Source organism: Bos taurus, chromosome 11, assembly GCF_002263795.3.
Source record: "Bos taurus isolate L1 Dominette 01449 registration number 42190680 breed Hereford chromosome 11, ARS-UCD2.0, whole genome shotgun sequence".
In the NCBI taxonomy this organism is placed as follows: domain Eukaryota; kingdom Metazoa; phylum Chordata; class Mammalia; order Artiodactyla; family Bovidae; genus Bos; species Bos taurus.
In genome coordinates this window covers 78,236,300-78,257,912 of record NC_037338.1, presented here as the reverse complement: position 1 = coordinate 78,257,912, position 21,613 = coordinate 78,236,300, and the positions used below count along the sequence as shown (strand labels likewise).

General features: G+C 54.9%; 1 protein-coding gene across 1 annotated transcript in view; it reads right to left on the bottom strand.

Annotated features, from left to right (window-relative positions):
• Nucleotides 1-464: 464 nt before the first annotated feature.
• The window catches only part of HS1BP3 (HCLS1 binding protein 3), a 36,640-nt gene continuing 15,491 nt past the window's right edge, over nucleotides 465-21,613 (bottom strand). Inside the window, exons 5-7 of the mRNA NM_001046280.2 lie at nucleotides 9,563-9,723; nucleotides 8,119-8,254; nucleotides 465-2,738 (exon numbers count right to left, since the gene is read on the bottom strand). Of these exons, the coding sequence (NP_001039745.2) occupies nucleotides 2,471-2,738; nucleotides 8,119-8,254; nucleotides 9,563-9,723 (565 nt within the window). The 3' untranslated portion in view covers nucleotides 465-2,470. The remainder of the gene's footprint in view (nucleotides 2,739-8,118; nucleotides 8,255-9,562; nucleotides 9,724-21,613) is intronic.

Here is a 21,613-nt window from a genome sequence, read left to right as displayed (position 1 = left end):
GAACCTCTGGATCCCGGGCAGGAAATGGCATGTTAGAATCTGACTCCGGGAGGAGAGCAGAGTCCAGGGCAGGTCTGGATACGGAGGAATATGTGTATTCGGCAGGGCTGTCTGGTGTCAGAGCCAAAAGCGCCTCAGAACGGTCTGGTCAAGCCCAGACCAGTCCCCACACTGAGAAGAGGGGTATGAGGTCTGGAGAAGGGAAAAGTCCTCTTTCCAAGCCAGCGCTGGCTGAGCAGTTACTGACTGATGACCCCACCCGGCCTGGGGCTCTGGCCCCTCTGCCTACGTTTATACATGGGAATCCTCACTCTGCCTGCCCCCTCCCTGTCCAGCAGAAGCCTGGAAGCCTCAACATACCCCAGGTCCTTCTGGAGAAGCTCCCCTTGTTGAGCCCACTGTTGTAACGACAGCCCCCACGTGGTCCTCCGTCAGCCTGGGCACAGAAAAGATCGCCACTGACAAACAGGGGATGAGCCCTGACACGGACTTTTTATTGGATGACCGGGTCCTGGGTTGGCTGGTAGGTCACAGAGCATCCGTATCCTGAGGCACGCATTTCTGCTGAGGCGGTCCCAGTGGCCGGCCACCTGAGAGGAGGCCAGGCTCACAGTGGACGAAGCCACCCGAGTGGTGGGTTCTGCCTGTGACCCCCACTCAGCGCTCCCCGCACCGGGCTCCTGCCAGCAACACCCTCTCTTCCTTTGTCACATGGGGGCGGGGCGCAGTGGAGGGGAGGGGGCCAGGGTGGGACGGGCCCAGAGGAGAGAACAGGGAGGGGAAAGAGCCCGAAGCAGCCCCTCACCCAGCACTGCGCCTTCCTTTGGGGGCCCTCCTGCAGTCAGATAGGTGCAGACCCCAGGGTAGGGTGGGGGCGTCCACCTGTGCTTGAGGGATGGGGCTGTGAAGGCCTGGCGGTGAGAGGGAAGAGGGTGGCATGTGCTGGGGCTCCCCGGGGGAGAGGCGGGGAGAGGGGGCCCCCAGAGCCACCTGTTTCTTCTCACTCTGGCACACGTGGGGGGAGCCGATGGCCTTTTCACAAGGGTGCGTGAGATGCAGGACAGATTGAGGGCTCCCACTTGCCTGTGGGTCCTGGCACAGGGCAGTGGGTGCTACAGACAGAGACTCTAACACCAGCCCTGGTCGGTGGGGGGACTTCCTCAGGGTTGGCTGTTGGTCCTGATCAGGAAGGGCCTGGGGTCCTAGCCCCAAGCCCCACTTTCCAATCCTCTTGTCAAGCAGCACAACCCCAGGGACGACAATGGTTGCATTTCCTTAAAAACCTGTGTTCCCTTAAAAACTAACTCTGAATGTGAAGAATGTATCAAAAAAGGCATTCTTTCCTCCATTAAACATCACTCATTCACAGAGGATTTCCTGAGTGCTGCAGCATGCCCTGATCCCTATGCTGGGGCATGGGCCTCGGGGAGAAGTCTAAGGCACTGACTGGTTCTGCAGGGCCCATGGCTCCTGCTTCTGGGAAGGGGGCTCCCACGGGCGGAAGGCAAGCCAGCAAGTCCAGGCTCCAAGGATGGGGGGAGGCCTGACAGACAAATCCACCGGCAGACAGAGGGAGCCTTCAAGAGCAGCCCGAGAGCAGCCAGCCCAGGCCTGCCGTGAAAGGGAGGGGCAACTGGGCTGCAGGTGGACCCGGAGGACATGGGGCCCACTCTGCTCGAAGCCTCGATGGTGGACACTGGTCCAATGGCCAGAGGCCCAAGAAGGCCGTGGTCTGGCCAGGCCTGCCCTAGGAAAGGAAGGGGGAGGAGACGGAGAGCTTTGTCAGGCCATCCACATCCCGGGGTCAGGGCAGGGCCGGGCCTGACGTCTCCCTTGAGCTTTGGCACACGGGAAGGAAGGCACCCTGCTCAGCGCATTGGTAAGCAGAGGTGGCTCAGGGCCAGCCATCCCAGCCAGGCCCTTCCAGGCCCCACTCAGCATTGCTCTCCTGGGGACCTTCCCAGGGCCTGCAGGCCTCCGGGGGCTGTGCTGACCAGAAACTGCAGGTGCCTTGGCGTGCAGACTTCTACCCCAACCCCACGTTGGCCAGGGCACCCCCCTCCTGTGCTACGGCTGCCAGACTCAGTGGGCACGAGTGGGCAGAAAAGTTTCCCTGCCCTGAGCGGAGCCTCCCTGCCCTCCACCACAGTCCCATGACATCCTGGGGGTTTGGGCTCCTGGTGAACAAACCTCTCCACATGTCGCCCCCTCCCATCCACGCGGCTGAGACAACCAAGGCTCCAGTTCCTCTGGTGACCTTGCTCTCTGCATTGTGCAGGGTTCTATGACCCCACAGGCCCTGAGAACAAGGAAGAAGGCAGTACAGGGGTCCTCTGACCTGGGCTTCCACCCTCCCTCCCTTGAGAATAGGTTAGTTCCGGCCCTGCAGGGCAAAGCCTGCCCCTCACCAGGCGCCCCTCCATGGGAGAGGGTCTGCTGGCCCAGGAACAGCCTGGGAGCTGGGGGGTGGTCAGAAGAGGCTGGGGGCAGCCTGGCCAGGCGCGTCGTGGTCCCGGATGTACTGCAAGATGTCCATCTCATCCATGGCTTGGATCTGCTGCTGCTGCTTCTGCTGCTGTGTGGCTGCAGCCTCAGGTGGACCCGCTCTGGGGGGCATGGCTGGCTTCCTGGGCAGCCCTGGCTTGGCGGCCACTGGAGGCTTGGGCTTGGGCCGGGGCTTGGGCTGGGGTTTGGGCTCAGCCCCCAGGTTCAGAATCTGGTCCAAGTCCTCTTCAACTCTAGAGAAGCAGAGGGAGAAGTCCTTGGGCAGAGCCTGTTGCAATACGAACAAGGTTCCCCGGCCACTGCAGGGCCCTGCAGGGCACTGTCCCCACCCCCTCCTGCCACATACCCACCCCGCCAGCCTGGCCCTCCTGCCTGCCCCATCCCTGGGGAGGAACGGAACGGCAGGCCTCTCCTTCCATGCAGCCCCGCAGCCTGGAATAAGGAGAGCTGGCCCCTCAGCATCCTCTGCAGAATGGCTTCTCAGGGGACCCCCACCCTAGACGAGCCAGCTTCCTCAGGTGACTTTTCCTTCAGCCCCTCAAGAAGTTAACAGCTGCCACATTCGGAGCTCCTGCTCTGGGCCAAGGAGCTTGTTTCATCCCCTGACAACCCCTGGGGACGTTCAGCCCCATCTTGGCCCGGCAGAAGTGGATGCTCAAGTCCCAGGAAGCTGAGCCACCCGCCTGAGGTGACAGCATGTGATGGGCCCCAAGTTGGAACCAGGAGGGCTGACGTCAGGAGCTGAGCTCTCATCCAGACCCAAGTTCAGCCAGAGAAAGAATGAATGAGGGGCTCTGAGCAGTGGTGGGGTGGGGTCTGCGTGCCCACGGTGTCGCCTAGTGGGTCACCTGTGCACTGGACAGGCCCCCCCCAACCCCAAAGCGGGGGGGAGCTGGCCACACCCTGGACCGGACAGCCCATTGGTGAGTGGGACTGAAGGTCAAGGCAGGGTGACAGTCACACGGGACCAGCCCAAGTCCTGAATGGCAGGAAAGAAAGTCACCCTGCTCTGCACTCTGTCCAAGGGAACGCCTGCTGTCAGTGCTACCACATATCACAGCCATCTCCCATCCATTAATTCATCTAGTAATTAAAGACCCTGATGCTGGGAAAGATTGCAGGCAAAAGGAGAAGAGGGCAGCAGTGGATGATATGGTTCCGTTCAGTTCAGTCACTCAGTCGTGTCCGACTCTTTGCAACCCCGTGAATCGCAGCACGCCAGGCCTTCCTGTCCATCACCAACTCCCAGAGTTCACTCAGACTCACGTCCATCGAGTCAGTGATGCCATCCAGCCATCTCATCCTCTGTTGTCCCCTTTTCCTCCTGCCCCCAATCCCTCCCAGCATCAGGGTCTTTTCCAATGAGTCAATTCTTCGCATGAGGTGGCCAAAGTATTGGAGTTTCAGCTTTAGCATCAGTAATTCCAATGAACACCCAGGGCTGATCTCCTTTAGGATGGACTGGTTGGATCTCCTTGCAGTCCAAGGGACTCTCAAGAGTCTTTTCCAACACCACAGTTCAAAAGCATCAATTCTTCGGCGCTCAGCTTTCTTCACAGTCCAACTCTCACATCCATACATGACCACTGGAAAAACCATAGCCTTGACCAGACAGACCTTTGTTGGCAAAGTAATGTCTCTGCTTTTTAATATGCTGTCTAGGTTGGTCATAACTTTTCTCATGGTTAGATAGCATCAATAGCATCAATGGTTAGATGACTCAATGGACAGGAATCTGAGCCAACTCTGGGAGACGGTGAAGGACGGGGAGCCGGCCATGCTGCAGTCCACAAGGGCAGCAAAGAATCAAATACGACTCAGCAACTGAACAACAACAATCACGAGACGCTGTCTGGTAGCAGATATTAGCCCCATTTTGCAGATGTGAAAACTAGGGGCACAGAAAGACGAAGGGCCCGGCCGGGGCCCACGGCCAGCTGGGGACGAGGGAGGGAGGGCACAGGCCCTGGAGGCAGAAGACCAGGGGGCCTCATACAGGCCACATGGCCTCTCCAAGCTTTGGTTCCCATCTGCCAAATGAGAACAAGCAGCACCACCCCCACGGGGCTGTCATTCCACGTGCAAGACACACAGTCCAGCAGGCAGAGTGCATTTCCCTTCCTCATCCTGCCACTCCCCTGCCTGGCCCCTCATCTCCCCATCTGTGAACCGCATCCAGCTCTGACACCGGCTGGGCTGAGTAAAGGCAGGAGCAGAGGGGCAGGGCCTCTGGTCAGAACAACTCCTGGCTACACAGGGCCTGGCAGAGGCCTGCACGAGGGTGGAGGTGCCCTTCCTGGGAGGGGCTGCCTGCCAGGTACCAGCTACTGAAGGAGCTGTCACCTGCCCACTTCCCGGGTCAACCTCCCGTGATGGGTCACAGACCCACCAGGAGAGTACAGAGCTTCCTATGGAGGGCAGAGAAGTGAGCAAAAAGGGGTCCCTCAGACCCAGAGTGACCAGCCCACGCCAGGCCTTGAAGGAGTACTTCCAGGCAATCCCTGAAGGCATTACTGGGAGACAGGCTGCTCCTGGTGAGCTCAGCTCAGCTGTCCTGGCTCCCTCCAAGTGCCTGCCCTTCCTCAAGCTCCCCTGGACAGGTGTTGGCTCATCCTGCATCCTCCACTGGAGGCTGGGTGCCCAGGAAAAGCTCTGAGGGGCTGAACTACCTTCAAACAGGGAAACAGAGTGGCAGCTAAAAGCTTGCATCAGAATTCAGGATTTATACTGCTTGGCATAGCAGTCATGCTCTATAGCTACCCAGAAGCTGGATTTGCTGAGTTGGCAGGTGGGGCAGCTGCACTGGGGATCCAGGTGGCCACCCAGCACCCCTCACCAAGCACCCCATTTCCAACTGGGCTCCCTGAAAGTGAAAGTGTTAATTGCTCAGTCGTGTCCAACTCTTTGTGACCCCATGGACTATAACCCACCAGGCTCCTCTGTCCATGGGATTTTCCAGGAAAGAATACCGGAGTGGGTTGCCATTTCCTTCTCCAAGGGATCTTCCCGACCCAAGGATCGAACCCAGGTCTCCCTCACTGCAGGCAGTTTCTTTACCACTGAGCCACCAGGGAAGCCTGGGTTCCCTGAGTCATGGCTAGAAACAGCTCCCACTGATGCAAGGTTCAGCTCCCCTCTCTTTCAGGCCCTGAAGGCGTGAAGCCAACCACTGAGGGGCTGGAGAGAGGTCTGAAGACCCCTGGCCCACTCCTCCTCCCCAGGTCCCTGCAGAGGAAAGAGCTCGACTGAAGACCAAAGCTGGGGCCCCATGGCAAGAAGGAATGGGGGAGTCTCAGACTCCAAACCCTGTTCAAATGCTCCCCCCGCCAATGCTTCTCGGGAAGGCTGATGCCAGCTGTGGAATGAATGGGTGAGGAAAGCATTGGAGGATGAAAGAATATGAGAAAGTTCATCATAAAGACACCTGATCACCACCTGGAGAGTCCCAGGACGCACACAAAGAAAAACAAAATATGGTTCCTGCTCTCAAGAGGGTAATTCCTTCTTCACCAGATGTCTGACGGAGTGAAGGCAGGGCCACAGGACTCACATTCTCTAAAGCAGTGACTCCCAGAGTGGCCTGGGGGATGTAGGAGGCGTTACTCATGAGAGGGTCCCAGGGACCAACCGGAACGTGAAATACCATGTGGTCTTCCCCTCGAGCCACGTGTGCCCACAAGTACAGGTGCAGAAAGTCCTGCTTAGTCCTGGTGTTGCCCCAGCCCTCTGGCCACAGAAAGCCTTTGAAGGTGATACCTGTCAACACCCCCAACCCAGTGTTCTACAGAATGCAGGTCTGAAAGTGTGTGTTTGTCTGTGTGCTGAGGTCTCACTGTGGTATGTCTGTGTGTATGTTTGTGCAGGCTGAGGTTGTACTGGGGTATGTGTGAGTGTGTGTGTGTGTGTGTGTGTGTGCGCACACTGAGGTCACGCTGGGATGTATGTGTGTCTGTGTATGCGTGTCTGTATGCTGAGGTGGCCCTGGGGTATGTGTCTGTGTGTGTGTTTTTACTGAGGTCACACTGGGATGTATGTGTAATGGATTTAATATTGATACAAACGAGGCCCAAAGGTCCCACTGGCTCCGCCCCTCTGGGACACGCTGCGTCCTCAGGACAGCAGAGGCTCCCGGGGCTGACCTTCCCTGGGCCTCAGAGTCACCCGAAATGCAGAACAACAGTCCCAGCTTCTTTCAGGGAGGACCGCTTCCAGGACTTCAGTGGTGAGGACGCAAGGATGACAGCGAACAGCTGCCAGGGGCCTCAGGGACGTGTAATGACAAGGAGCCGTCGCGGTGACTCAGGCCCGGCGGGCACTCAGGGGGGCTAACAGCCCATGGCTGCTAACGAGGGTGTGGATGACAGTCTCCTGGGACCTCAGGCCGGCGCCATGTAACTGTTCCTGGAAAGAGATGGCTCAGCGTCCTGTAATCGCCAGGCTCAGTCTGCATCCCGGGGACGTGGATGACGCGACGATGGGAGGCAGAGATACACGGTGCTGAGGGTGCTGAGAAGGCAGCCCCACGAGCCCAGGGAGAGCCTGCCAGGCCTGAGGTGGGAGTTGGTCTGCCAGCCTCTCCTCCGGGCACTCAGGGTTCCGGCAAGGTGGGAGGACTGGACTCAGGCAGGCTGACCCGGGTCCGCATCCTGTTACTTGGGACCTATGGCCTTAGGCCAGTTACCTCTCCCACCCTCCATTTTCTGTAAAAAGGAGATAATAGCACCTACATGGGGGGTGGGGGATGGGGGTGGGAAGAGGATGCTCTTACGAGGATTAAATAAGATAACGCGTAAAGAGCCTGGCAAACTTGTCTGAGGCACAGCATGTACCCTGTGGCAATCGGTCTTGCACATTTTGTCAATCAACCTCCCTGTAACAGATTAAGTCTCATTCTTCCTTCTGTAAGATCCCCCGGAGAAGGAAATGGCAACCCACTCCAGTATTCCTGCCTGGAGAATCCCATGGACAGAGGAGCCTGGCAGGCTACAGTCCATGGGGTCGCAAAGAGTTAGACATGACTGAGTGACTAACACTTTCCCCGCTGTAAAACCTGCTGATGGGCCCCTGCTGCTGTCCAGAACATTAGGACTTTGCTCCCTGCGGGTGAGCTGTATGCAACCACGAGTCATTTTTGTTTTCAAACCTATTTATGCCAGTTATACTTGCTCTTGGAATTACATAATTTAATTATTTTTTATATAAACTGCTTGCATAAATGAAGTTCTTTCTAGAACTTGCTGAGTGGCTAACACTCCCTTGACCCCTCCCTCCAGCCTTTCCACTGAATCCCCTTCACTGCCTCCCGATCAATCAGCTCTCACCCACAGGCTCCCACCTTAAAAAAAAAAAATTATTTATTTTGCTGCACCAGGTCTTAGTTGCAGCATGTGAGATCTAGCTCTCTAACCAGGGAACAAACCTGGGTTCCTTGCATTGGGAGCTTGGAGTCTTAGCCACTGGGCCACTAGGGAAGTCCTGGGCTCCCACCTTTGATGGGTCAGGATTCCCTCCCTCAGAGCCCAAGGATGCTAAAGTGCTACCACCTGGGGAAGAGTCTGTGGTTCCGTGATGCACACCCCGACCTGGGGAAGCGTCATTGGAGACAAGTGGTACCTGAACAGCTCCTTGGAGGCCTCCCTGTGGCCTTCATGGGGTGTGGCTCCTCCACTTTGGGGGGCAGCTGGCAGCAGTAAGGGGTCACCCAGGGGGACAGCTCCACCAAGGTCAGGATCGTCAAACAGCTTCAGGGCTGCAGAGAAGGGAGCGGCAGAGTGGTCAGAGGACGTGCTAGCCTGTGCTAGCCTGTCCTCGGCTGCCTGGGGGGTGCAGGGTGGAGACTATCTGGCCCAACCTCCTGGCCCAGCCGAGAGAAAGGGAGTAAAGATGTCCCTTCAGTCTGCAAGGCAGAGTGTAGAAGAACCAGGCCCTTATGGGGGCCTGGCGCACCTGTGTGCCTAGCCCCGACCCCACTTCCCTGCACACTGGGCCAAAAGCCACGTGGAGGCACCTCCCTGGTTTCAAGTCTTCATGGCCTCCCCACTGCTTTGAGGAAGAACCTGACTCCTCAGCTCACTGCCCCCGGCTCCCCAAGCACCCCTCCATCTCTTAGCTCAGCCCCCAGGGCTTGGCCCCGTCTTCCTACAAGCATTCACTGAGTCCCAACCACCAGCTCTGGAAGTCGAGGTCTGCTCCCCATCCCCTCCCAGTCTCAATGCTCAATGCTGCCCTTTGTGACAAGCAACTGCAGCCTCTTTGCCTGGAATCGGCTTTGTCAGAAGCCGTGGCAAACTCTGCTGACCCCTTGGGATCCAGTCCCTCTATCCATCCTTTACCCGAGAAGCCCCTCAGCCTGGGGGTCCCCACCGGCACTGACATTCTGCTCGGACCTGTTACAGGCCCAGGCCACCCCATAATGGTCAGGAGATGTCCTGTCTATCCCACGAGAGACGCCGAGGCCGGGACTGCGTCTCCCTCTTCCAGGTGTTCTTGGGCCCCCGCACAGAGCCTGGCCCTCAGCGGGTACCTGGTACCAACTGAATTAATAGGTGACATCAATTCCCTGCCCTGGACGCAGACCTGGGAGCTGGGGGGACAGGTCAGACCCAGGGGTGAGTGCAAAAGTGCCAGGCCTTCCCAGCTCCAGCTCCACACTGGACCCTCTCATGGGGTCTCTGCAGGGGACACGGAGCCTCCTGTTACAATCCAAGCCACGCCGAGCCCCAGCACCCCCTCTCTATCTGGTGCCCACATCTGGCTGTGGAGGTAACAAAGATACTTTCACACAAGTCACAACCCACACTTTTCAAAGCAACAAAGAAAACTACCCTTTGCTCCTGAGGGATGACTAGCATAAACATACAGCCCCGGAATGTTCTGGGCTGTGGGGACACACGGTGCCAGACTAGATTTCTCCAGCAGAAAATTCCCACCAGCTGAGTCTGTATCGTGTCAAGACTGGCATCTTGCTCGTGTGTGGTGGGCCTGACGCCCTTCACAGAGGTTGGTGGGTCACCCGGGAGACACTGAGAGTGAAGGGACACCCTGGGGATCTACTTACGGTCCCTGGGGGGTGAGTTCTCTGCGTGGCTCCGGGGAGAGGGCTTCCTGCCTGGGCCGAAGAGCCCCTCATCAGGATCAACCTCCTCATCAAAGATGGTGAGCCGGGGCACAGCTTTTGGCTTCACGGCCACTTCGGGACGTTTCTTGGGCTTCTTGGAGCTGGAGAATCACAGACAGAACTCGAGGTAGGGCCCTCTCACGAGAGCCCTGCCAGCCGAGGGGCACCCTGGTCAGACCCACACAGGCGCGGGGCAGGCTGGTGCTTGTGTCAAGAAGGACCTTGCCAAGAACCTGACAATGAGAGGCTGAGACGCTGCTGAGGAAGCAGCACAGCCCTGTGCCCAGGGAACGGCCGCGGTGGAGATGCATGCAGAGATCAGGTGGGCGTCTGCACCGCACAACCGGCTGCAGACAACTCCCAGCCCGGAAGGGCCAGCAGGACGGGTCACAGCTCAAAGGACATGGCCTCCTTGCAGGGCGCCCAACCTCGGCACTCCCTGGGGCCAAACTCAGAGTCACTGCACAGATGCTCGGACACAGGGCTGAGTACACAGGAGGCTACCAACCTTAGGGCCTGGGCCCAGGGGAGAACAGAAGGCAGCCTTGGTCAGTGCTCCATTTTTCCCGCAAAAATCCACCTCTTTGGTGGAACCTCCATCATTCTAGAAAACATTTCAGTCCCACTGAGCAACACTCCCCCCACCTCCTTCAGGAAACCCCTCTGGCTCCTCAGAACCCCAATCGGCTCTGCACCCCTCAGGTCCCTTTATGTCTCATTCATCAGCTGGCCAAGGTCCTGCTCTGGGCTGGACACTGCTGCGGGAAAACAGGAGGGGGCTCGAGGGAAGTTTCTGGGCCCTGGGAGGGCTTTACTTCCTGCTTGGGTGGACACGTCAACCTTCAGGGACCCAAAAGCTGCAGACCTATACACGTCACTGGAAGTTATTCCGCCAGTAAATAAACAAACTCAGTTTTATTTTAACAAGATGATGCAGTCCCTGTTGGTGATGCCTAAATTAGCCATTTTAAGGTTCCTGCAAAGAACAGAAATAAGCTTTTAACTGGAAGTGGGGTTTCCGTGGGCCAATCTGCCTGCAGGGCAGTTCCCCTGGACTGAGGTCACCGTCTGAGCTCATGCTGGTGATAACCATGCGGTTGAACTGCGCTGATAGCACCGTAAACAAGGGCACAGATTAACCAGCAGCAGATAAAAATAGCAGCGGGGTGGCCCTGGGTGCTGGAATGCAGGGCGTTCAGAGGCGGTCATTCCCATGGTCTGGATTTAGATGTCTGGGAGAATTTGGGGGTCCTGGCGGAGACGGGGAGAAGCTGGGAAAGCTGGAGTGTACCTGCTTGAGGCCGCAGGACCCACACACCTCCACACTCAGGGCCGAGACCCCAGTGGGAAGGTCTCTGTGGGTAGATGAAGAAACAGTGGTTCAGAGAAGCTGGGTATCTGCTCAAGGCCACACAGCACGTAGGGCCAGAGACTCATCAGCTGTACCCAGTCCCTGCTCTTTCTTCATCCCGGGCACAAGGCAGACAGGCTCCAGCCCCAGGCCACGCCTCTGCAACGAGGCCAGCCGCCGGCCCTGTCCGTGATGCTAGGCAAGGTGAAAGGGGCCTGGGCTCCTCCAGAAACCTCATCTCCACTTCCTCACTCACTCACCTTAAGGAGTCGGGGTACCCTACTCTTCCTGGGATGCTTTCCCCTTCTGTTTTACAGACACGGCAGAGCCAGGGCAGCACGAGTGACCCCTGAGAAGTGGGCACCAGGGAGGCCCTGGCCTTCAGGGCAGGACAGCCGGAGACGGTCACAGCCAGCCGAGACCCACTGTGTCAGAACCCCAGTGGCAGGCCCTGGGCACTGCTTGTGTCCCTGTGGGCTCTAGTGACCAGCTGTATTCAGGAGCCACTGGACCAGGCTTTGCCCCATTGCTGACCCTCAATTACCCATTGCCACCGCCCTTTTCTTGGCCCTGCTCCTGGATTCAGCAGGGGCTGCAGCAGTAAAGTGCGGAGATCCCCTAGCATCCCCCTAGCTGGGGTGCAGCCCCCAAGGAGGCAGGGTCGGGCCTGGCCACTCCACAGCCACCATCCGCAGATCCATCTCACTCTGAACCACCAGCTCTGAGACCTCACGTTCGCAGCCTCCCCAGCAGACGGGCACCCGGGGCCAGGGCTGGGAGCTTCCCTCTGACCAGAAACCAGAGGGAGCACAGAGAGGCAGGAGGGTCTGAAGAACAAAGGAAGAGAGTAAACAGGCATGATTGATTATCACGGGAGAAGCCGCGCGGAGACGGCGATGACTTCCCTTCCTGCACCTACTTCTGGTTCGGAGAGCACAAATGAGGCCTGGCTTTCCCGCTATGTAAGTTTTCCCCTCAAATTGTTCTTGTTTTTCTCCCTGGAGACATTTTTTTTAATCTTCTGTTGTCTTGAATTGAAATAAGGCGACTCTAATGGCACATGGGGCTGCTCTGTCAGGCACCATCTGAGCCCCACCCCGTTCCACCAGGGCCGTCCCGGAGGAGACAAAGAACAAGAGATACGGAGCTCTGATGGGTGAAAGCCCCGGGGTCCTGTCCTGGCTGGCCCCAGGTTCAGTACCTAGGCGCTCAGCAGTGTGCCTGGTACAGAGGAGATGCTCTGTAAATATTAGGGGAAGGGACGCATGAATGGAGGGGTGGCGGAAGGATGGACAGATGGACAAACAGATAGGTGGATGGACAAGGTGACAGTACACCTCTAATTCAGACTTATTTCTACCTCGTCCCCCAGGGAGGCGGGGAATGGGAGGGAGGAGAGAGGGGATGCCAGCAGACAGAGACCCTCTGTTCCATGGCTCCTCCTCTCACGCACCCCAGCTGTTCTCTCCAGCAGCCCCTTGCCCTTCTGTAGGGAGCTCATCCTTTCACTCCGAGTGCCTTCTGTGGCCCAGTGCTCAGTAAGTGCCTCCCAAGGGCAAGAACCTGTGCTGGGTGATGAGACCTGGCACTGTCCTTGGAAGCTCAGAGCCGAGCAGTCACAGACATATACCTGTCATCACCACATGGGGCAACTGAACAGCCGGAGCCCAGAGGAAGGAGTCAACCCAGCCCGGGGGCTTCTGAGAGGAGGTGGCAGAGGGGTGAGCTGAGGTCTCAGGGGCTAAGGGCAGAAGACTGACACAGGCAGAGAGGCCCTCAATCTGGGAGAGGCTGCGGCAGGTATGACTCAGGCACGATCGGGTCCCCCGTGGAAGCTCTGCTCCTGGTCTAGGGAGAAATGATCAGGCCCCAAATGGGGCAGACAAAAGCAGGGAGAATGTCAGCAGGCAAACTCCCAGTAAACGCGGACAGCCGAAGTGACCCAAGGGTAGAAGGGACAAGTGAGGATGGTGCTCAATTCCGATTCAATGATAGGATGGGCGTTTCACATAAGGTGTCACTCCGACTTCAAGCCTGTTCCTGCCCCTCGCTCACAGGCCGTGTGAGCATAGACTGAGGCTGCACACATGGGCCACGCTCCTGGCATGCCCTCCATTCCCCTCTCAGCTCCACCTGTGTCCACCCTTATGTCCACAGGACATACTACCCAGCTATGCTGAGCCAGTCACTGGCCATAAAGGGTTTCCCCCACCGCCCTCTCTCTCCTCTAAAGAAGGCGGGTAGATCAGATCTGTTATCAGGGATGGGGCAACTGAGCATCAAACAGAGGGGTCCGCAGTGGACAGAATTGTAGCTCCTGACCCTGGGAGGGTTGTGGGAGGTGGTGGTGGTGGTTGGGGGCAGTCCCTGGATGGGTACAGGCACGTGGAAGTGTGCTCCTGCAGGACACATGTGTGCACATGGACAGATGTCAGCTTTCCTGCCGTGTGTGCCTGATCGAAGACAGATGTCCCGGCCAGGCTGCATCCTGAGCTTGAATTAGAGGCGGCAGGTGCCGCAGTTGACAGCTCTGACGGGCCGAGGAGCAGCCCTGCTCCACGGGGCTCAGGCGACCCTGTGACAGTGATTGACACCACTGCGTCCTCCCCTCTGGCCGCCCAGGGGGCATATGTCACTGTTCCCGGGCGCACCTGCCCCCGTGGTAGGCCCCTGGGGGGAACCAAGAGCCCCAGGACCCGTGGGTATCGAGCGACAGAGGCACCTCTTAGACTACACGGAAGATGGCGGGTACTTCTAAGCAAAGGCTCACACACAACATGACTGTTAACTTTCAAAGTCAGGGTGATGCTAAACCACACACAGAAATCGACCTCTTTTCCAAGCATGTAACTTTCCTGCTTCAAAATAAGGCACCTTTTCATCTTAAATTTAGTTTTTGGGTTTTTTTCAATTAGAGAAAATTCTCAGCGTGCCGATAAATGAACCTGTGAAGTTCATTCCAGGACAATGTTATCCTCAGCAGCACTGGGCAATGGGCTTCCACGGTGATTGGATCAGAAGAGTTGTGAAAATCCTGGAGGAAAGGCATTGATGCTGTGAACCCACATGGGCCTCGCTGGGACAGGGGGGTTCAGGGACACAGTGGACAGAGGGATGGGCAAGAGCCCTGTGAAAACACTGAGGTGGGAAGGGCTTGGCACTTCCAAGTGCCCAACAGCTGGATGGCAGGTACATGGAGGGAGGAGGGGGAGGGTCTGAGGGGAAGTCAGGGCCAGGAGAGGTGGAGGGGGACTCTGATCGTTCCTGAGAGAGGACCCCTGGGAAGGGATTCAGAACCTGTGTGTGACCCCGGGTTGGTCATTTCACTCTCTGAATGTTTCCTTATCTGTCTGGAGGGAATAAGGAATGCTCCAGAAACTGCAAAGTGGACCCCGGATGCCATCTTGCATCTTGCCATCTTGCATCTGAGGTCCACTTGCCATCTTGCATAGACCCCGGAGGCCAATGATCACAAGAGGACGTCTAGCTCACACTGTGTTTCAACCCAGCAGACTTCACCCTGGGCCTGAAGAAGTAAGCTGGCCGGACCACGTGGCTACCCTGGACACCCATCATTTGCTGTTCTCCCAGAGACACCCTCTCAGCAGCCCCAGCCTGCCTCTCCAGGACCCCAGAGACCTCTCTCTCTTCTCACTCATGGGGGATGCCATTTCTCTCTCTCTGCACAGGGGTCAAACGCTGCCCCTCACCTGGCCCAGCAGCAGCACCACCAAGAAACCAGGGCGCCCTGGCTCTGCCACCCTGTTGCTTGAAAGCAAAGCACCCCTCGCTGGTCACCCCCACAATGGCCCTAAGAGACTGAATCCAGATACAAAACAGAACTCAGCCCTCAACCTGCAGCAACTGGCCCAGGAAGCCTCACTCCAACCTCCACAGCGAGTGACCCCAGTGGTCGAGTGATTAATAGCTGCCGTCTTCTCTAGTCTTTCCTAGGGCTTCCCTGGTGGCTCAGACGATAAAGCGTCTCCCTGCGATGCAGGAGACACGGGTTCGATCCCTGGATCAGGAAGGTCCCCTGGAGAAGGAAATGGCAACCCACTCCAGTACTCTTGCCTGGAAAATTCCATGGACTGAGGAGCCTGGTAGGCTACAGACCATGGGGGTCACAAAGAGTGGGACACGACTGAGAGACTTCACTTTCCTTCTTTCTTTTCCTAGTCTTTATCCTGCTTCTCGCTTTCTAGGCCCACGACAAAGCCAAATATGCTCACCTGACCAATCGCACAGGACACCCAACTTCTGGTTAGGCCTCTGGTTTCCCCATGTCCACAGCCTCCAATAGGGCAGACTCGAGTCTTCCCGTTTGCCCCCAGTCATCTCTCCCACTCCCCGCCTGTCTATAAGTCTCTGTAAAAGGGCGGCTGAACTCCTCCCTTGCTATGGCCCAACATGAATAAATGGCCTTTGCTGATTCTCATATGGGTGGTCTTTGTTTATTCAAACACCCCCCACAACACTTCAGATGCTGGTATGACTAGTGGATGCTGGCAGTCCCTGCAGTGGAGAATAGCCACCCCCACATCATCCACCATGGAGAAGAAATGGACCGGGTGAAGTCGGCACCCAGCACAGGTGGGGGCTCAGTAGGCGGTGACAGGGTAAGTCCAGGCCAGTAGGCAGGAGGCCGAGGCTCCTGCCTGGATGGTGCCCCAGATTGCGTAATTTTGGGAAGGTTCCTCTATTGCAACCACAAAGATGCTGGAAATCCATCCTGTATATACACTGGAAGGACTGATGCTGAAGCTGAAGCTCCAGTACTGTGGCCACCTGATGTGAAGAGCCAACTCACTGGAAAAGAAGACCCTGGTGCTGGGAAAGATTGAAGGCAGAAGAAGAGGGGGACAGAGGATGAGATGGTTGGGTGGCATCACTGATTCAATGGATATCAACTTGGGAAAACTCTGGGAGATGGTGAAGGACAGGGAGGCCTGGCGTGCTGCAGTCCATGGGGTCACAAAGAGTGGGACAGGACTTGGCGACTCAACAAAGATAAGGAGGTGAAGGCCTTTGTGAGCACAACTCCCAGGGCTGATATTTACATAACAACAGGAAGTGGAAAAGCTCCCTTTTTCATTTTAATTGTTTAAATACCCAAAGGCTTCTGGCTTCTTCAGAGCAAAGCAAACTTGAAGTAGTGATAATATCATACAAAGGAAATTTCCTGTATTTCATCCCATTTTATCTTTATAGCCACTAGGCCTGGACTTCACCTCTAATTTACAAAGAGAGAAACTGGAGGCTCTGGAAAGTCCAGCAACCCGCCCAGTGTCCACAGGCTGCTCACTGACAGAGCTGGAACTTGAACCTAGGACGGTCAGCCTCCAACCCTGCTCTAGACTGACCATACACTCTAGGTTTTCCAGCTTCTGAAGTGGCTTTCAAACCACACTCAGGGGCCCTGGCCTCCTGCAAAACTGCCCATGGCCACCAGAGAGGTGGGCCGAGGCTGAGGGGACAGAGATCCAGAGCCCGCAACTCCTGTCCCAACCCGGGCCAATGCTACTCCCTGTGTTTTTTTATCCATCAGGGTTCTGTACGCAATTTCTCTTGCACCAAAGCGTCTGCTACTCAATGAAAGCAGTGGAAGGCTCCGTTTCCTGTGTTGTCCCTGACAGCATTCATTCAGGCCAGACTCTGCACTGCTGCGGATGGAGAAACACAGCTGGTGCAGCACGCCTGGGCGGGGGTGGGGGTGCTGTGGTCACCCCAACGGCAGCTGTTGCTGCAATCACCGTGCTGGCTCTAGGGTGAGCCGAGGGTGCCCACCGTGCTGCCTGCACCCTCACTGTTTGGTCCCAGGACAGATCAAGGGTAAGTGCTGTCTGTGGAGGTATAGTGTGACGCCACCAGCCCTGGGCCACAGCCCCAGCAGCGATCAGGAAGAACGGACCTCTAGCAGGTGACCAGAGAGGGAAACCGGGGGCTCAGAGTAACAGGAAGGCCTCCCTGAGCCTGCCTCCTGGAAGCCTCTGAAGGCGGCAGAGCCTGGCGGCTGGTGGGGCTGCTCTCTGCTGCGTGCCCTCCTGCTTCTCCAAGACTTTTGTTAGGCTCGGTTCTGGGGGCCCCTCAGACATGATTTTGCCTGCAGAGCACGTCAGGAGCTTGTGAAAACATAGGTTCTGGGGCTCCACCTAGGTTCCAGGGGGGCCTGTGAATCTGCATTTCTAACCAGCTCCAGGGTGGTGGAGAATTCCCAGCTGGGCTCTGCTACCCTAGGCAGGGCTGTAATACTACAGGGCCCTAAGCCCAAGGGTGACAAATGCACTATTTAGAAAGAGGCCTCCAAGGAGAAGTGGCCATGCTCCTGTCTTTAGGGGCTGTCTCACTTCTAAATCTTGGAAATAGTATTAATAGTTAGGTGAGGCGATAGGTGTTAGCTGACCTTAGCATGGTGATCATTTTACATTGTAGGTGTATCAACATTGTATCCCTTAACCTTACACAATGCCATAGGGCAACTTCATCTCAATAAAGCTGGTGTTGTTGGTCATTCAGTCATGTCTGACTCTTGCAACCCTTTGGACTGTAGCCCATCAGGCTCCTCTGTCCACGGAAATCTCCAGGCAAGAATACTAGAATGGGTTGCCATTTCTCTTTTTGAGGGGATCTTCCTGATCCAGGGATTGAACCCAGGTCTCCTGCACTGCAGGCAGATTCTTTACCATCTGAGCCACCAGGGAAGCCCCTAATAAAGTTGGGGTGGGGGAGGGTAGTTGGATGAATAAACCTTGGTTAATAGATCTGGAGGTACCTGGCAATGTGCCAGAAGCTTTCAAAACCACACAATCATCCCAGAGCAGAAACTTCATCCAAATATAGGAAGCAAGACATTTTTATGCTAAAACGCATATGGTCATTTTACGAAAGATAAAACAACATTTGGATAAATAATTAGGACAAAACACACAATTCACATCCCAAAGAAATGTCCAGCCTCATCACTCGAGGCCATGGCCCAGGGCCTGGGTGCTTGCTCCCCATCTTCTGAGTGGACAAGTCTGGACAGCGGGAAGCCCAGTCTCACAGGACAGCGTGTTCATGCAGGAACCAGCCTGTCTTTCGGGAAGCTGAGGGTCCTCAGGGACCTGGAGCATGGATGGGGGCTCCCTGAGCACTGGGGGAAGAGGAGGAGGCAGCGGGTCTTGCAGGTGGTAGGCTTTGCAAAAGCAGAGAGGACATCCCAACACAGGGGAAATTAAGTCCCTAAAGACCCCTTCACTGGAGAGGCACAACCAAGACCCCCCCACAGAAGCTTTTGGGACCTTGCTCTGGGGCAGGCAGCTGGGGGAAAAGCTCAACAGAATAAACACTCCACACACAAACAAGTTCATCACTGCCTGTAACTGCAAAAACCTACAGAAAACACCACAATGTCCCCAGTGCCATTTACAGCGTATCAGTCTGATGCACTAGCATCAAGCTAGGAAGGTAGAAGCCTATTTATTGATACGGAAAGACCTAGCTGAAAAAGAAAGCAAATTATGGAATGGTGCATATTAACACAATCACATTTTGTTAATACAACACGAGGTTCGTGACATTGTACAGGAGGCAGGGAGCAAGACCATCCCCAAGAAAAAGAAATGCAAAAAGGCAAAATGGCTGTCCGAGGAGGCCTTACAAATAGCTGTGAAAAGAAGAGAAGTGGAAAGCAAAGGAGAAAAGGAAAGATATACCCATTTGAATGGAGAGTTCCAAAGAATAGCAAGGAGAGATAGGAAAGCCTTCCTCAGTGATCAATGCAAAGAAATAGAGGAAAACAACAGAATGGGAAAGACTAGAGATCTCATCAAGAAAATAAGAGATACCAAGGGAACATTTCATGCAAGGATGGGCTCAATAAAGGACGGAAATGGTACGGACCTAACAGAAGCAGAAGATATTAAGAAGAAGTGCCAAGAATACACAGAAGAACTATACAAAAAAGATCTTCACAACCCAGATAATCACGAAGGTGTGATCACTCACACTCACCTAGAGCCGGATATCCTGGAATGTGAAGTCAGGTGGGCCTTAGAAAACATCGCTACGAACAAAGCTAGTGGAGGTGATGGAATTCCAGTTGAGCTATTTCAAATCCTAAAAGATGATGCTGTGAAAGTGCTGCACTCAACATGCCAGCACATTTGGAAAACTCAGCAGTGGCCACAGGACTGGAAAAGGTCAGTTTTCATTCCAATCCCTAAGAAAGGCAATGCCAAAGAATGCTCAAACTACTGCACAATTGCACTCATCTCACACGCTAGTAAAGTAATGCTCAAAATTCTCCAAGCCAGGCTTCAGCAATATGTGAACTGTGAACTTCCTGATGTTCAAGCTGGGTTTAGAAAAGGCAGAGGAACCAGAGATCAAGTTGCCAACATCCGCTGGATCATTGAAAAAGCAAAAGAATTCCAGAAAAACATCTATTTCTGCTTTATTGACTATGCCAAAGCCTTTGACTGTGTGGATCACAATCAACTGTGGAAAATTCTGAAAGAGATGGGAATACCAGACCACCTGACCTGCCTCTTGAGAAACCTGTATACAGGTCAGGAAGCAACAGTTAGAACTGGACATGGAACAACAGACTGGTTCAAAATAGGAAAAGGAGTACATCAAGGCTGTATATTGTCACCCTGCTTATTTAACTTATATGCAGAGTACATCATGAGAAACACTGGGCTGGAGGAAGCACAAGCTGGAATTAGGATTGCCGGGAGATATTAGTAACCACAGATATGCAGATGACACCACCCTTATGGCAGAAAGTGAAGAAGAACTAAAGAGCCTCTTTAAGAAAGTGAAAGAGGAGAGTGCAAAAGTTGGCTTAAAGCTCAACATTCAGAAAACTAAGATTATGGCATCCGGTTCCATCACTGCATGACAAATAGATGGGGAAACAGTGGAAACAGTGGCTGACTTTATTTTTCTAGGCTCCAAAATCACTGCGGATGGTGATTGTAGCCATGAAATTAAAAGACGCTTGCTCCTTGGAAGAAAAGTTATGACCAACTTAGACAGCATATTAGAAAACAGAGACATTACTTTGCCAACAAATGTCCGTCTAGTCAAGGCTATGGTTTTTCCAGTAGTCATGTATGGATGTGAGAGTTGGACTGTGAAGAAAGCTGAGCACAGAAGAATTGATGCTTTTGAACTGTGGTGTTGGAGAAGACTCTTGAGAGTCCCTTGGACTGCAAGGAGATCCAATCAGTCCATCCTAAAGGAGATTAGTCCTGGGTGTTCATTGGTGGGACTGATACTGAAGCTGAAACTCCAATACTTTGGCCACCTGATACGGAGAGCTATTTCATTTGAAAAGACCGATACTGGGAAAGATTGAGCACCGGAGGAGAAGGGGACGACAGAGGATGAGATGGCTGGATGGCATCACCAACTCGATGGACCTGAGTTTGGGTAAACTCTGGGAGTTGGTGGACAGGGAGGCCTGGTGTGCTGCGGTTCATGGGGTCGCAGAGAGTCAGACACGACTGAGTGACTGAACTGAACTGAACTGAACCAGAAGCATATACCTTCATGATAAAGGGGCTTTTAAATGTGCTTTTAATTTTTCTACGCTAATTGTATATTATTTGAGTTACAGTTATCCTAGCAGAGTATTTCTAGCCGAAGGCAGAACTATTATGGGAGAACTTCACCTTTCTTAGAACTGTGAAATCTCTAAAACAGAAAGTTAAATATGAAAACTGTGTTCCACATGGAAAGCGATGGTGAGGACATTAAGTGAAAAAGCAGAGTATAAAAGGCATGTGTGCTATGTTTGCAGTTATGTGGATCAGCCTGGGACAGGGATGCAAAAAAAAAAAATCTGCAAACAGGAGAGTGGCTGGGTGGTGAGGGTTTTTTTTCTATCTTAAGGCACTTTCTAATGGTGTAGTAACGCCTCTTTCCCTAATCAAAACCAGGTTTAACAGACAAAGGAAAACCAGGCTTTGTGCCATGGCTCGCACCCTCCCAGTAGCCCTGCAGTGGAGCAACAGCGCCCCACAGTGGCCATGGCAGGAAGGGCCGACACCTGTGGCCTGGAAACGGAGCGCCAGAGCCTGGCCCAGATGGGCGCTCAGGGTTGGGGTGGCTGGGAAAGCAGAGATGCTGCATCCACATAGGAACTGAGAGCACAGGATGGAGAAATGAGCACGCAGAGCATATCACTCCTGCAAAGACCAGTGTTCCTCACCGCAGGGTGGGGTGGGCCGCACTGCACCAAGAGGGTTAACAGGCCCACCTGGGGGTCCCAGGAGAGGCCGAGAGGAAACCTGACTTCAAGGCAGGGCTCTGGCCAAGCGCCCTCTCAGCTCTGTCCTCTATGTTCCCATCTGTGAAAGAGGGGGATAATCCTAGGGCCCTGCTGGAAGACTGGATCAAGAGCCAAGGCAGGGAGGTGGCATCAAGTCCTAACTCTGCCATTCGGGGCTGGATGAATGTGAATGAATCACCAGACCCCAAACATCAGCTTCTTCATACACAGAATGGGCCTGATGCCAGGGCCAGCTTCCTAGGGCACCATTTCCCAAGCCAGATCCACAACAGATCCAGAAAGCAATGTGGTGAGTCACGACCTTTTAAAAAAAGAATAGAAAATATCTATCCATGTAAAGGCTAATCAATTCCTGGTA